General features: G+C 37.9%; 1 protein-coding gene across 2 annotated transcripts; it reads right to left on the bottom strand.

The window, feature by feature from the left end:
• Positions 1–21: 21 nt before the first annotated feature.
• Positions 22–15,025, bottom strand: LOC136776398 (KICSTOR complex protein SZT2-like). Of its 2 annotated transcripts, XM_066731900.1 has the most exons (21): positions 14,764–15,025; positions 14,503–14,696; positions 14,105–14,419; positions 13,963–14,040; positions 13,495–13,903; positions 13,187–13,407; positions 12,467–13,104; positions 11,655–12,398; positions 11,209–11,572; positions 7,924–8,224; positions 7,642–7,833; positions 6,913–7,512; positions 6,449–6,825; positions 6,258–6,354; positions 3,117–6,176; positions 2,940–3,034; positions 2,424–2,862; positions 1,981–2,344; positions 1,528–1,910; positions 412–1,448; positions 22–323 (listed from the first exon to the last, which is right to left on the bottom strand). In XM_066731900.1, the coding sequence occupies exons 2-21, from the start codon at positions 14,524–14,526 to the stop codon at positions 195–197; spliced, it is 9,867 nt and encodes a 3,288-aa protein (XP_066587997.1). In that variant the 5' UTR covers positions 14,527–14,696; positions 14,764–15,025; the 3' UTR covers positions 22–194. The 2 variants fall into 2 exon arrangements, with proteins under 2 accessions (XP_066587997.1, XP_066587998.1); XM_066731901.1 differs by lacking the exon at positions 14,764–15,025 and having other exon boundaries at positions 14,503–14,717.
• Between the last annotated feature and the right edge of the window lie 1,209 nt (positions 15,026–16,234).

The raw sequence follows: 16,234 nt of genomic DNA, 5'->3' as shown, positions 1-16,234 counted from the left end.
AGTCGAAACACATGACAAAAATTTATAACAGAAAAATATAGATGTATATATTTATAATATTTACAAACATTGTATAACGGCAGCTCATATTTTTAGATCAAATCAATTAGCTACAGAATTTTTACAAGTTCACATATTGACCACCAGTTTCTTCTGTTTAGATAATAAATTGTGGAATGCGCAATGATATTATTTTATTGAGTACACAGGCCTATCCATAAGTGGAAGCAGCATGCATTCACAAATCCCTCAATCAAGTCATAGACGTCCTCCATGCTGTACGGTTTATGGCCTACAGATTTTTGATAAACCGCGCAAAGCTCCTAAAAGAGAGAGCGGAATAATTAATTGAAACTACAGATGTAAAAGAGCATAGCATATGTAGTAAATGGCAAAAGCAACAAATCCTACCCCTCTTGAAGTATGCAGATCGATTGTTAACATCATGAAAGCTTGAAGGAATCTTGGATGTAGTATTAAATGATGAGTGATATTACCGTCTGGAGTGTTGAATTGTTTATGACATTCCTGATATTTATTTTGCAAAATTTTAGAGAGAGCTTGATACCATGAGATTGGCTGATTAACAAGAGGACTGAGCCTTGGATCTAATTTAGATAGAGACTCAACATGGGCTAGGGAACAAAGTTCCATGAATTCTGTGTATGCCATTGATGATTTGCTTTCTAGCAATTTGTTCCAAAGTAAATGTGTTCTACATTGTGAAGCTCCTCGTTTTATCATATCCGTAATGTCATGACGAGCTACTTGAGCTTGAGTCATCATCATCTGTTGCATCAGTTGTTCGTGGGATGAATAATATCCTAAGTAATTGATAGATTCTTGCCGAATTTCTACTAAATGTGTCGAAGTTGGATTTGAATTTAAATTATTAGATGTTGCGCTTAAAGGCGAAGTTGGTACTGGCGGTGGTACTGGTGCATTGCTCGGACCTTTTTCGTCTTTTGTATAGCTCACTGAGCTTTCGGTTAAATCGTCAGTCGATAACTCTTTCGTTTTTTGAAGCCCAGACAATGCAGAAGAAGATCCTGACAAACTATCATTATTTGTATTTCCTAGACTATAAACTGTTCGGAACTTTCCGAGCTTGTTATTTTCCACTTCCTTTTGCGGATAAAGCTCCCTCTTACTGGTCAACATTAAATAATACTTTAAAGTGATTTCTGTTTTCTCTATTTCTATCGATTGTTCCAAACGTGAAACTACAAGCGCCACGTCAAAGTCATCAGCACATTTTGCATCCTGGGCATCACGGTACCTTATTAACGGTGTGCTTTGCAATCTAACTAATACATGCTCGCCATTCTGCTTCTCTTCAGTTTCCCCCGACATTACAAGTACACGCATGCCGTATGTTTTTTCATGTTGCAATAGATATGTGTATAATGTACGTGCTGGCGTAACCAAATTTTCTATTGTTATTACATCTAAAATGTGAAAAATGTATCGAATTTATTCATTTTCATAAATTTTAATACTTAAGAGAACATGATAGATATTAATTACCATTATAAATGAGATTTCTCGCAAAATTTGGGGCTTTGCTGTAGTATTTATTAAAATCGTCAAGGAATTGAGCCAAGTGATATCCGTGCTGTAATGACCAGGAGCCATTTTCAGCGATGTACGAATGAATGCATCGCAGATGAAAATCATAAGTAAACGAATGTAGATGCATATTAATTTTTATCTTATCGCAGGTATCCACAAAACTTAGCACGAATTGATTAGCCATAATACTGCTGTTCTTTACTTGCAATCGACTGCATTCAATGATGTGCAATTTAACAATAAAAAATGGCTCTGATAAATGTATTTCAAACAATAAAATTCCACCTAGCATTGACTTTTTCAAGTAGTGCGTTTGATTGTGAATGCATTGTTCATCCCTGAAAAATAAATTACTATGTTAACGCAAGACAGAGCTAAAAGGTAACTTAGAATTGTGACAATACTAACGATCTGTACATTGGGCAATCAATTTGAATAGGATTGAAGCCCAAAGTCTGCAGGTATTGCTTATATTCGGAAAACATTAGATTACAAAGTTCTTGATGCCATTTAAGATTTTCCTTATTTTTGGTATTTGACTGCTGAGAATTTTGCTGCAGCAAATTTGCAGCCGGAGGTGTCGAAGGCGTTAATGAATGATCTCTAGTAGCAGCAGACTGAAGACGCCATGAGGGTAAAAATAAAACAGGTGTGTGGCAGAAGTGTATCATACGAGAATATTGTTTGAAAGTATTCAGTGTTGCTGAAGAAATGGGTATATTCGGAGATGTACTTCGAATTTGCCACATTGCATAGAGTCTACTTAAATCCTCTTTAATAAAAAAAGTCGAATTAGTTAACATCTTTTAAAATGAATTAACATTGATTATTGGACCAAATCGGTTACAAACCTTTCACTCTTTTTTCACGATGTCGCAAATCTTGCAAGTGACAGGCAGCTCTGACAATAGGATCGGAACTATTGGTATTATTATGAGGGAAATTAGGTTTAGCATCTCTCATTGCCTGACCGATCGAATGATTCCATGAATATGCATTATTTTTTATAGACTGACTTCTATTAGCGAAGCGCTGTGCTTCTTTGCTATCCGAATGAGGAAATTTAGCCAGGCATTCCATGTCAGATATTTGATAATATTGTGGTGCGATTGATTCTCTTTGATGAAAACTGTCCGTTTGCATTGGTTGATGATGAAAAATTCCTAATTTCTGCATAATAATATTTGTAAATAAACTCGATCGCGAGGAAAGCCAATTACCCAAACTTGTAGTTTGCTTGATTAATTTTTCTGACTTTTCCTTCGACCAATTATACATGTATAGCTTTATCTGGAATAATATTAAATACATATTAAAAAAAAAAACTAGTTTATTATTATCAATTCTATTTAAGCGTTTAAACTTACACGATCGCTGTCAATTTCCGCTAGCAAGATTCGTTGTCGAGGTACGAAACTAGATTCCAGGATCAGTGGATTAAATTTCTGCAACACTTTTTGTTCTGAAAGATAAGGATATATCTATATAATATTTCATGGAGGATTGGTCCGTATTAACCAAATTTAGAGCAACGATTGTCACACCTTTCGGTACAAGTAATTCCGATTCAACGGATTTACTGTAAGAATCCGTCCATAGCTGGGAGTTTCGTGCAATTAACAAACACTTTGTAAAAGCACCATGATGATCATCATTATTAAAGTCATACGATACATATACGGTTGATTCATTATGGTTCTGATTTAACCCTGGGCAAACACGATCAAACGATGATTGTAGAAATGGCTGCTGGGTTTGAGGAATAAAGCTTTGACATGTAGTATCCGATGAATGAGAACGTATCAAAGATTGAAATTCGCGAACAGTGATCGCAATGGGATGTCTACGATGTATACAAATTTCGTGTTTCTTCACGGATGAAACTCCCATCTCCAAAGCGAATTGAAACCATGATGTTAAAGTAGGATAATAGATCTCTCTTAGAATTCCCTCCTCGTGACTATTCTGTCTTCTCTTCTTTTCTTCCTCACCATTCTCCTCGTCGTCGATCTTCTGTTGCATTGCTTTGTCATCGTTATCATCGTAATTATTATCGTTATTGGTTGAAAAGTTCTCCACTTCATTAGCAATTTTTGCAGATTTTGTAAGAGGCAGTGATAAAAGATTATATTCCGTTACCAAATCCCAAACAGCGTGTTTGACAGCAAGACGTAATTTTTGAATAAGCGTTTCAAAGTTAACCCGGCCTTGTTTCCAAATCCTAAATTCGATTAATGCTTCTGGAGGCTCTTCGTCATTTCTACTGTCATAAATTGTCGTGCTTACAATATCTTGAAAATTCAAATTTGGAAAGTCAGAAGTAAAAGTATCCGGTTGTACTCCTTTCATTTCGATCGGTTCACCCTGTGGATTTGTAATGGCGGAGGCTATGCAGGCAATGCCTTTGCTGCCACTGGAATGACTTTGATTGTATAAAAATATATCAGATTCGGAAACTCTTTTAACCGAGTCTTCTGGTTGCGAGTAATCTTGAAAATGGTAATGAGCTCTGGGATCCGTATATTTTGGTGTGTATAAAAACTGTAGCAAATTTTGCCTGATATAATATCCCAAACTACCGACGTACGGCAAGCAATGAGACGGTACGGTTAATTTCACTATACGTTCAGGTGAACGGTACGGCTTCTGAATAAAATGAACATCTACCGGCGTCAATTTGCACATTGGATTTCGTGCGAGCATAATGGAGAGAACATCTAACACGGCATCATCGAGTCTATTCTGCAGAACCTGCACCAGGTCTTGCTTAACTGCTGGACCAGCTTCGGAAATTCCGTGGACCATTAAGACAATGGAGTCTCCAGTTTTACTAAGTATATCAGACTCTTTTTCACCGAAGGACCGAACCCTTGGCCTCGTATCAGTGATCAGCATGGAATCGTTTATTGATCCCGAGCCCTTTGCTTGAGATAACGATGCTACACTGCTGCTACGAGAAACCACCAATTTCTCATCACTCTCCGAAAGCTTGTTTTGCAAGGATTTCCCATCGCTACTTTGTTCCTGAAGCCTCAAGTAGAATACGCTCTGATTATTTTCCTGATAGACGAACATGTTTGTTCGATTGTTAACTGAGAATCTATTAAGTACACCTTGCAATGCTTTTGTTCCTCGGGAGAGTCCAGATCTTTCCGGTCCAGTTTTCAGACGAGGATGCAAGCAGAATGGTACCTCCCAAACAATGGGGCATCTAAACATGCCTGGTGTTAAATTTATTACGCTATTCTGGGACTGAAAAGATCCGATAGACTCACAATTTACCTCCTGCCTGCTGATGTGATCCTCGCTCGATTCTGACTCGAGGAGAGGATCACAAATGCGTGTATCGTGCAAATTTTGTAGAAGCAGGTACTGATTCACACGCCTGCACATTGCCTTTATCTGAACTATCACCTGTTTTTGTACTCGCCAATAATTTTCTATTTCTGGTGACGAAAGCTCTAAAAATCTGCAGTGAAAATAAGTATTCACTAAATTATTATCGACCTTGAGGATGAGCCAAAAATTAGGAAGAAGATTTCTACGTTGATCCAGCGTGGACAGCCAATGAAGATCGTCTTCGGAATTGCTGCTATCTCCATCATAGCCATCGTCCGTGCCAGGTTTTCCTTCTCCTATGCTAGAGATTTCAGAGTAACATCCGGGTGGATCTCCGGAATCTTGTCTACTGGTACGCATCTCCATACCAGTCGCATCGTCCTTTCTGTTGCCTTTCAAGCTATCCCAGTTTTCACCCACTGCTTCCTCGCCTATATTTAGATCAGATTTCATTCCTGTATCTTTATTAAATTGGTCAGTGTCCTTCTGATTTCTTTTTTTACCAATATAAAAAAGACTGCCTTCTTGAAGCAAACAATAATTGTCTATCTGAAGCCTCCTAAGTTCTTCTAAGAACTTAGGCCCGCTGCTTTCCGAATTAAAGACAAAATGCAGTGGCACTTTGTCCTCCAAACAGCTGGGCCTACCGGGGGAATTAGACACATGCTTAGCAACAAAAGCCAATGTATCTTCCGTTGGTATTGGCTTATCCAACAAGGCAGTAGCAGTTTCGTCTTGTAATAGCCATTCAATTTCATCCGTTAAATTACCTATTGCATGATGCTGAAATACTGGCAGATGAGACATTTTGTCTGGTAATGGCTCGGTTCTTATTTCATTGCCTGGACTACCATCGCTCTCCGTTCGTACGCTTCCTCGAGGTGAAGCGCTGCAATATGACGTCGATCGCAATTTGGAATGGCGCTCCAAGCTAACTTCTAAAACCTCTCGCGGTAGATTTAAACATATAATATCCAATGTGATTTTTAAATTTTCCACGGATAGACTAGAAACTGCATCTTTGTCCATATCATCCATTTTGTCAATAATTTCGAGAAAGCAAGTTGGCAAGAGTTTGACAGGAATCGTGTAAAGTCCCGTGGAACTGTGAACGGAACAACTCAATTGCAAGAAGAGAGGCTGGTCTTTGCCATGAACCATTTCTTCTTGTAGATCGCTCGCAAGGGATTCTGTAGAAGTGCAGCCAGAAAGTTTTCCTACGTTCTGATGATTCGTAACTGGCCAAGAGGCATTTGCTTGATTTACTAGACAGAAAACATTCAATTTTATGTGGATCTACGTTGTTAACTTGGAACTAACAAGAGGAATGTGGGTGTAATAAATACCTTTGGTACTGCTGGTAGTATCTAATTTAAAATCAATATTTTCTGAATGAAATGTAAAATCCTCTAAATCGTCATCGCTATCAGAGCCCATTAATTCCTTAATAAAGAAAATAAAAAAATTATCTGTGTGATATTCAAGTCTCTCATGGTTTCTATTTATTAATGGAAAGCAAAAAAAATAGGGGACAAACCATTCTATCCGAAGACCAAGAGGGTGAGCAATAATAGAACTCTGGATGCGCTGGAACCGGCCTAAAAGCAACGGTCATCAGTTGCTCGAATTTATCCTTGATCAAACTGTGTAGAGGTCTAACGTGTGTGCAAGTACATTCCTTTAAATTAGACAGCGGAGCGTCATTATTGGCAGTACTCAAATGCCTGCAAACAGTCCGTAGGTATTTCGTTACATTGATCTCAATGACTGTTTCTTTGCATTGCTCAACGGCTGCTTCCATATCCTCATAGCTCAGATGCTGTTGAAGAGCCAACGACTTGTAAACCGTCACAACGTAACAGTTACAATGAGCTAAGCTGATTAATTTACAATGCTCCATGAGACTTCGTTGATCTATAATAAAAAAGAAGATGGATCAATGTAGGGAGCTTTCTATCCTTCCATAAATGTACATTTTCTAGTTATTGAATTACCACTAACCACCCGCAATATTATCGGAATCTTCACTCTTTGGTTCGGGGGAGGGAGGCTTGCTACAATTCGAAGCTGCTCTTAAATTAATAAAATCAATATTCTCTTCTTGACCAATCCGAAAAGTGTAATCCCTATAAATATCTTTATTTCGTGGTGATGGCGATTTATCTATCAATGCATCGATCAATAATGCCAACGAACAATCGCACACATAAACCGGAATAATTAATCCTTCCCTTGATTTTTCAACGTAGTGATTAATAGTAACCTCCTTTTTAAGTCCGGTACGTATTGGATCAGAAACATTGGGCTCCTTAACATATTGAATCTCAACGATCAAATCCTCAGAAGTATTAAGATCAGTGGATTGAGAACCAGGCGATGCAGTCGTTATGTCAATCGTCTCCCTCAGGAATTGTTCCGATTCGTAATTTTGCTCAGAATTGTTACTACTAAAGGCAGATCTGCTACTTCCATGATTCATTAATAGCTGCACGTCTCTTTCTGATGCTGGTAAAATAGTAACTATTACATGACTGGTACTGACACCCTTTACGTAACACCTCCAACAGGGATGACTGTCGATATCAGCTTCTTGATATTTTTCTGGAATTATTTAATTTGTTTGAAGTGATATATTACAGTGCTTAAAGTATATGTATAGAACCTTCCCTATTTCTACATTGGCCATGACGCATGACTCCACAAGTTATTGGAATAGAATAAAGCATCTACCTCCTTGGGAAAAGAAGGGCAGAAAGGGGGAACCTTCTTCCCGGGGTCGTTTTGCTAACATTTCCGTAAATCTCTTAGATTCCGCCGAGGTTAAAAGTAATTCTTTATTGTGCAAACGTTTGATATGTTCCAGAAATCCCTCCATGAGCATTCTATTGGCGCTTTCCTTGCTCCCTTCTCCACAATCCGCATCTAAGTCAATAAAGAATCTGATTTTCTTAATTATTTCAAGTTATACATTAATATAACTATGCATAATAATATTCAATTAAATGATCAAACCATTTGCAAACATGGAGAACAAGAGCTCCGCTAGCTGGCATTTAGGTAGGACGGATAATATATCAAAAGAAAAATACATCGGATGAATCCTCTCGTCCATGATTGGCGGACCCTCAAAAAATTCAGAATTTTTCCAATGCTCATTGTGCCGAGGTCCGCTTAGATCAACAAATTTGCCACCTTGAAATGATTGTCCATATATAATTTCAGAGCTTTTCTCCGTTGGCGTAACTTGGCTGAGTAGACTTAGATATTCCAAGGTCAATAATGCATTGATGCTCTTTCCATCTATTTTTGCAAACTAAGGAATAAGATACAGAGATTTATACATTTCCCTCTTTACTGCTTCCTCGTTCTTAATTATTCTCATTCTGTTTTCCTACTTTTAATTCATTCCACACTCATATCAGTCTTATACTACATAGGTACAATCCACGCACTGATAAGCGAAACCATTGTATTTGAAACGATAGTGCGGAAATGAAAAGAAAAGAAGATTTTTTTGATTGGTTTAATAGACAATAATGTTAAAGATTACATGCAATTATAATGATTTAATAAATAAATAAATATAAAACATATGTGCATTAAGGGTGGGTGCGCTCGAAGTAAGCAAGCGATTAGGAACAAGTTGGAGTAGTTGAATCTCACTTTAAATACAAAGCGCAGAGACCACTTCTCCACTTGTACCGTAGCACTTGATAAATAAAACTCCACTATATTAAAAAGCGCTCCTGAGAATGGGAGCGAACGAGAGGGGCAGAGAGACAGAGTGAGAGAGACACAGAGAGTTCCAACGGGATGTTAGCACGAAGAACGATCGACGAAGATCCACGCAACCTTGAGCTGGAAGAGTTAGATCTGACAACATTTTCGAGCCGTGTTACTCATTGTCTAGACCATCACTTCCAACTTAAGGGTTGAGCGGGGCGGGCTGATGCTGCGGCCAGTCCGACCATCCAACGGAGAGTCGAGTCGACGGCGGAGAAAAGAGAAGAGAGAGGCTTCACCGTTCACGTTGCTCGTGAGGAACTGAAGGGAGCAAAAATCATCCTCCGGGCGAAGCCTCGCACGCAGTGGCGAGATAACGAGTGGAGACTCCGGAGAAAGAGAGAGAGAGAGAGAGAGAGATTGTTGAAAATCCACAGAATGCTTAGCAGCAGGTAGCGACGATAACTATAGCTAGTTGATAACACATTCGCGATGAAAAGTCTCGACAAACAATTATTGGCCCGTCGTCGCGTCGTTCTAGCGAAAATATCAATTCGCGCATACAATGAGAATTTACGGAGAAACAAATTGACCGAGTTCGTTAATATGTAAATAAATTATTTCTACGAATGTATAGAAAATACGCTATTCGAGGCGCAACCGCATCGCCCGAGTCTTTTCCACGTCACTGTGCAATTGTATGCAGATTCGGGCGTATATAGAGTATATAGATCCGGACTGCGCGTGGAAAGATCCATGAAGAAACGTAGAGAACTAATGCAAAGTATCGGTGGACGAGGCGTCGTGAAAAGATAAATCGATTACTACGACGTGCAGGACACAATTGGGCCCTATATATACCTGAGAGGTAACTGATAGGAAAACCTCGTTCTTCTTGTAGACCCTCATCGAAACCGAGGCCCCACCCCGATAACGATAACGATACGTGCTGACAGGTATATCCGTTCTTTCTCTTTTCTTTTCCAAGGCGTGAGTTTTGTCGAAATTCCTTGGATCGTTCTCTCCTGTTCGATTAATGGGACCATATCCAATGTTAATCAGAAGCGACGTCTATACGCGTTTCTTTCTTCGGGATATAATAGATGAAATACCAAAATCATCGAGGACCAAAATTAATTATTCATCATTTGGCAAATTATAAGTATATCGAAGCGCACGCTATATATTTCGACGATTAATCTGGAACATTGAGACGTAAAACGTGAGCTGTTTCCTTTCAATAAATTTCACAGAAGAAACGAATCAATTTTTAGTTCAAATATTACCGAGAATACCTTGAAGTTTGATCTACTGATTAACGTCCTGCGAGTACATAAATACCAGATAACAATTATCTACTTTTTAAGTAAATTCCAATTCGTATCTTTAATCGTGTAAGACGAATGCTAATGGAGAGCCAGGAATTTAATAAAATGTTGAATACGTCGAAATATATCAATCCAAGGAAAAGAACGAAGTGTAAAAGTTATTGATTATAGGTTTGTGCTTGCACGATGGCCAGCAATATTTCTTTTATTGCGTCAGATTTTAGAGTCGTAATAATAAAAGAGAATAAATTTTAATAAAATTAGAAATACCATTGGTATAGCGTAGCGATATTCTAAAAAAAGTTACATTGGAAAAACGAGTAAAGTTAGTGCTGTTTCGTCTTTCAGTTAGAAAGTATATGTCCTTTTACGTTTTTCGAGACCAAACTTGCATGTATGAGAGAGTTACAGGTATCACTATCGAGACCAAACGGAAGATAAGATTTGAGATAAACGCTGATTCGTGCGCACTGACGAAGCTTATATTTTTTATGAAAATCGTGTATATTATAACGAAAAATCTAATTTATCTTGGTAATCATCTCTTCTTTCCGGACTTTAATATTTATTAATCTTTAGTTGTCAAAGCTTGGTGAGAAACAGATCGTTCAAAAACACAGTAACTTTCGGAGGAATAATTCAAGTGTTTGCATAAAATTTGATCACAGATTATGCACATTGAACTGTAAAAATAATGTATATATAAATGTAACATCTAACAAAATAAACCACTTGAGAGTGCCAATGACCGTAATAATTTTTTATATATGTACATATATATATATATATATATATACATATAATATATATTTCTACCGACAGGTATTATCAAGTTAGCTTTAGATAAGAAATGAAGGTAAACAAGAAGAAAAAGTTTCTAGTTATATAAGGAGAAACGGAACCAAACAAAATAATATTCCTAATTTCTTCAGACAATTAATTGTCTCTCCTCGTACGTGCTATATGTACAAAATGTAGTATAATAAAAATTCGAGCATTGGATAATTGGTAAGTACAGAAAATGTATTTTAAAGACTTGTGACTATTTCGAAAAATCTAATAAAGAGGTAATTTAAGACTGATATAGCTTATCATTCGTAAAATACCGAGAAATTATCTTCATCTTATCGATAGATGTAAGCCGAACGATTGCGAAATGAATTAAACGAGAAAGCTGTTTTCGAACTTGAAACCTAATATATAAATAAAGATATATATTGCTTCTGATCGAACGTTTTCGACTTACAGCTTCCGACAATTGGTGATACTGCAAACCGTGCATGAAGGATGACTGACGTTGGGTAGGAGCAAGGGCATAACCGCATTGAGGTTCGATCCAAATCTCAGTGACAATTTGAAAATCACCGGTAGTTTCGCCATCCTCAATGCTTATTTCTCCATCAGCCGTGCCCTCGTCGGTGTCGTCGTCGGACGCGCTCTCGTGTTCCGTTGGAGCGTTGGCCACGACATGCGGTGGAAATACGATGTATTGAATCATACATGGATAAGAAACGTCGCTATTTCCTAGATTTTGCATCTGGACTTCAGAAACCATATTTATAATTCCTGCTGCCGAATAGGCAAAATTAAATCCTTCGGTCAAGCGCATTCTAAACGATGTATAATTAATGGATAATAATCGTATGACATAAAAATTGAGTTAAAGACAGAATCGATATATACATATATTACCTAGTCACGGTTGATAAGATTCTTGCAATTGCAGCAATGCTTAGCCTGGGCAATGTAATTCCTGGAATAGTTTGGACCAGTGGCTTTCTAACATACCAAAGCCATCGGTTGTGATACAAATATCTTGATAGAGTAGTGGTGGTAAGGCTACCTCCTGTAACTAGCATGGACCTTGTAGGAGTTGGCTGTGTCCCATCGGGAAAGATAACCATGCTCAAATCTCCAGGCATACGTTCGTATCGAATTAATATCCTCTCCAAGGATTTATGTATTATCGTGCAACAAGGAGTTTCACGCTGTTCGGTCGGTCTATTTGGCAGAGTTAATTTAGAAAGTCTTTCGGCCAGATCAGCTACCACATTGTGTCGGACTACCCCTTCGGTACCACCGGCAAAAGCAATATTCAATACAACGCAGAGAGCTTTACTGCTTATTCTAATCAAAGAGAAGGATACGGGTGGCTTCTCTGCTTCTCTATAAATAAATTGCACGTAAGTGTGATTCTCCACGAGTACAAACGTCGCCCAGGTTTTTAGCATTGCATAGAGGACTGCTGCTGCCTGACGCGATTGAACACATTGGAAACGACCACTTTGGTTTGCTTGATGGAGATGCCTCGGTAATGGTCTGTCGTGTGATAATACGAGGGTCACTCTCTGAGCGTGCATCCAACGAGACCACTGTAAGGGATCCAGAGAGACAACGGGTTGCCAAATTTGTCCAAATTGTGGACAAGCTGCATCGCTGTAAAAATTATATAACAGGAATAAATGCAACACAAGAAATTATGTCGACTGGTTTAATTGACGTACCTCAATTGAACGGCGCTTGGCGATGGATAGGCAGATAGATAGAAGACTGGCATGCCGCTTCTTACAGTGTCCGGTACACTGTACCAGGTCCAGCCGGAGCTAGGAAACCAGCTAAAATGCGCTAGCATATTATCACTCTCCGTTAAAGATGTTAATGCACTCCAAAATCGTGTCACCACATTTCGACGATACAATGACTTCAAAGGCTTTTTTGAAAGACATGTTATGTCGTGTAAAAATTCGTAAGGTGCCTCAATTGTGATTATGTAAGTAATCGTGTTAGACATTGACAGTGATTTTGCAGACCATGGACATGTTACTAAATATTCCAAAAATACGTTACTTTTCCATAAAAGGACGAATGTAATCTCGAGCATTTCGTCGCGTATCACTGCTCGCTTCATTAAATATCCTTCCCTCAAGCGACAGCACAATAAACTGCTTAAACTACAGGTTACTTTATCGTCAAAATGTTTCTTTCTCAAAAGTTGAGTCGACTTATGCCCATGGAATAAGCTATTCTCCATAGTCCAGCTGCTCTGATGATTCTGACAAGTCTCGTAAGATGCTTGTCGATACAATTGCCAGCATAAAAAATTCCTGTGATAAATGTTCATGTCCAAAATGTTTGCCTCTTTCTGTTAATTTATCAATGAAACACAAGATATATTATAATGAATTAATTGCAAATTGTGACATTTGTAAAAAAAACATACTTACTGAATTTGGAATAAATGGCATGTAGCTGCCTAATGTGGCAGTAGCAAGGAAGTATAGTAGGTCTTGGTAAGGTATTAAGCCGTCTCCGCAATGGGGGTGATATGGACTACCTATATGAAGGAAGCTGCACGCAACAGTCGTTGAGCGCAATTGGTGTATAATAGAGTCCAATACATGAATATTTGTTGCTCCAATTATTCCATCGGTAACCACTATTAAATCTAATAAAATAAACCGAAATTCTAATAAATGTGACATACATTGAATCATTAGTGTGATTTCTATTTTAGTTTCTATGAAATACATACGTGAACAACTGTGCTCTGGTAGAAGGGTCAATGCCAGCATACCATACCTCAGCATATTTATCAAACTTGCTTCAGGAGATATTATAGAGGTATTAGCTGTGCAATTACTATTAGTCCTATCTAAACAAGTGCTATTTTCTATAAAAATATCCTCCCCTAAAAAATCCTCATTTGCCTTCACAGCCTTTTCCAGCTCTTGATTAGCAGTCGCTGTAACTACTGCTACTTTTTCTTCCAGGAGGTTCAATTGATTTTCTATTAATTGCACTAGATAGCCAACATTCTCTGTAGTTAAAAGCCATCCTTGGATTAGCACTTGCTGTGCAGGACTTGTGACAAAGGATGTATGAGCTACCACAGTTATATAAATGTCTGGTTTCATTAGACGAGAGCTACCAGGGACTGTAAACTGCAAATACATTAATAATGAAAGATAATCTTCAATTTTTTTCTGGAAAGAATACTTACCGGCCTAATAATATTTTCAAGGAATCTTTTAGTGGCTAGAAGAACTTCGTCTATTACAATTTCTCCATGTTGTATATCCTAAGGGAATGCATAAAAAAAAATTAAGCACATTGAATAAATGCATAAGCTAGAAAATACTCACAGCAGTGGCTAAGGAGGGACTCAAGTCTAAACTAAAGACCATTCTATATTTGTGAGCAAGAAATATTACTGTTGAGTTTGATGTAATTTTGTATAAAAATTGATGGCAAGTATCAATGGACCAAGTAGAACCCGCTTCATAAGGTAATATTGAGACTATTTCCAGTTCAGCAGCTTCATCGTTTGTCACATTTTGCTGGATGTCTATGATGGATTCTAAGTGCTGAAGTAACCATTGGGCCCTTACATTTCGAGATATAGGAAAGCCTTTCTTCATTAAAAGAAAAACTGTATTTGCTTCCAAAACCGTTTTTTCCTAAATATGAATTATACATTATATAAAATTGGAGACAATATAGATTTTGGGTACTAGCAATCAAGATTATTTTAATTTAATACCTCATGCTGTTCTTTGGCCATCATGATTTATTTAAATTGTCCATTTATTGTAGCTATCATAAGATATATTTTCTTTCAAATAAAATGCTGTCATCTTGTAATGATCTTACAGATTGTTGAATAGCAATCTTAATTTCTCACTTATCCAATTAATCGTATGAACAAGCAATGGGGCCAAAGGTCATTATCTGAATCTGTGCATAATAAATTCTATATAATAACAAATAACAAGTAACAATAATAAAAATTATAAGAATATACCATTAACTTATGTTTTTCACATCATATCACTCTTCACCAGTACTATATAAACTTAAAAAAAATGTAAATCCTTACATCTGTCACTGAATATTTCTATATCGTTTAATTTTATAGGTAGATAATTTTATGCGCTTTATTTAATTGAAACATTGGGCTCATCTTTTAATTTTGTTATCATATTCTAAAGCAAGGAAAAATGTATTACTGAAAATAAATGTTAGAACTATGAACAACGCATCAGTATTGTTACTATAAACACACAGATCTATAAAAAAAAACTGTAGCTCTATGAGTTCATCCGTCCAATCCAGTCGAAGATACGGAGCAAAACAGCTGAGCTGAGAGAAGTACTAGAGTAGTGTAGATGGAGGAAGGGGTGGTCCAGAAAAACTCTCTTTTATCGACTGATGTAAATTACCAGTGAGAACCGACCGGCAGTACGTACCACTCTAGCCTATTCGTTAACGTCATGATCTACGTTACCATAATTATTTCCTATTATAAGAAAAAGAAGCGAGGAAGAAGCATTGGACTTTGCTGAACTGATCAGAAATCGACAGCACAGAAGGATAATAAAAAAAAGAAGCAAGCTGTAAAAATGGTAAAGAAGTTGGCAGAGGTAAATATTACGTGAAATGTGAATAATGCGTTATGCGATGAGCGAGTGTCCGTAACTCGTGGTAATGTTTGAATGTAATGATCAACAGATGGAACAGATGTTCAACCGACCAGGCGGACGCGGACCAGGTGGTGATGCGCAGAGCAGCAGGAGCGAGGGCGGCGCTTATACAATTACGATTGAATTGAGAATTACGAAGAATGAGCCTAAAAGAGGCAGGTTTAAACCGATAAAAGGAAGTTTCTCATTATTGTAAGGACCAGCACGGACGGTACACGCTTAGAGTCTCCAGTCAGAAAGTCAACACACAAGCGATAATGGCATAATCGAACTACCATTCTAATTTTAAGATAGATCGTCGAGAGAGAAAAGTTTGGACATGCGAATCGGTTCGCTTTCTCGAGCGGCTCGAGCCTCGAGGCTTCCTGCCATTAGTCTGTCCGTTTGGTTTTTCCTTTTGAAAGACGTGAGACGTGTTTCAGCCTACGCAGTGCACGGCGATTATTTGTTTAAACCGCCGTGCCTCAGGCTCGAGCTCAGTTTTGCTTATAGTTAGCGCTCTCCTCTCTCTGTCGCTCTGGTACTCGGTATACCATATAGTGAAACTAGTGAAAACATTTCACATGGTTTTTAATATTTCCGTTGGGTAAAGAAAAATTGGATAATTAGGCATTCGTTAAATGCCTGTAAACTTAATTTATGCTGCGTATGTACGATGGAGGAGGATTATAATTGATGTTATTAGTATTATCTGCAACGACCGTGTTTCGTACGAATTCGCATGCCTCACTCGCGTGCCAATTGAGCATTTAGGCCGAGCAATTGAGCGTTTCGATTGGTGGATGCCGTCTG

The sequence above is a fragment of the Prorops nasuta genome, unplaced genomic scaffold (assembly GCF_024137725.1).
Source record: "Prorops nasuta isolate Cenicafe-Biocafe unplaced genomic scaffold, Cenicafe_Pnas_1.2 PNAS00009, whole genome shotgun sequence".
In the NCBI taxonomy this organism is placed as follows: Eukaryota; Metazoa; Arthropoda; class Insecta; order Hymenoptera; family Bethylidae; genus Prorops; species Prorops nasuta.
This window is presented reverse-complemented; position numbering and strand designations above follow the sequence as displayed.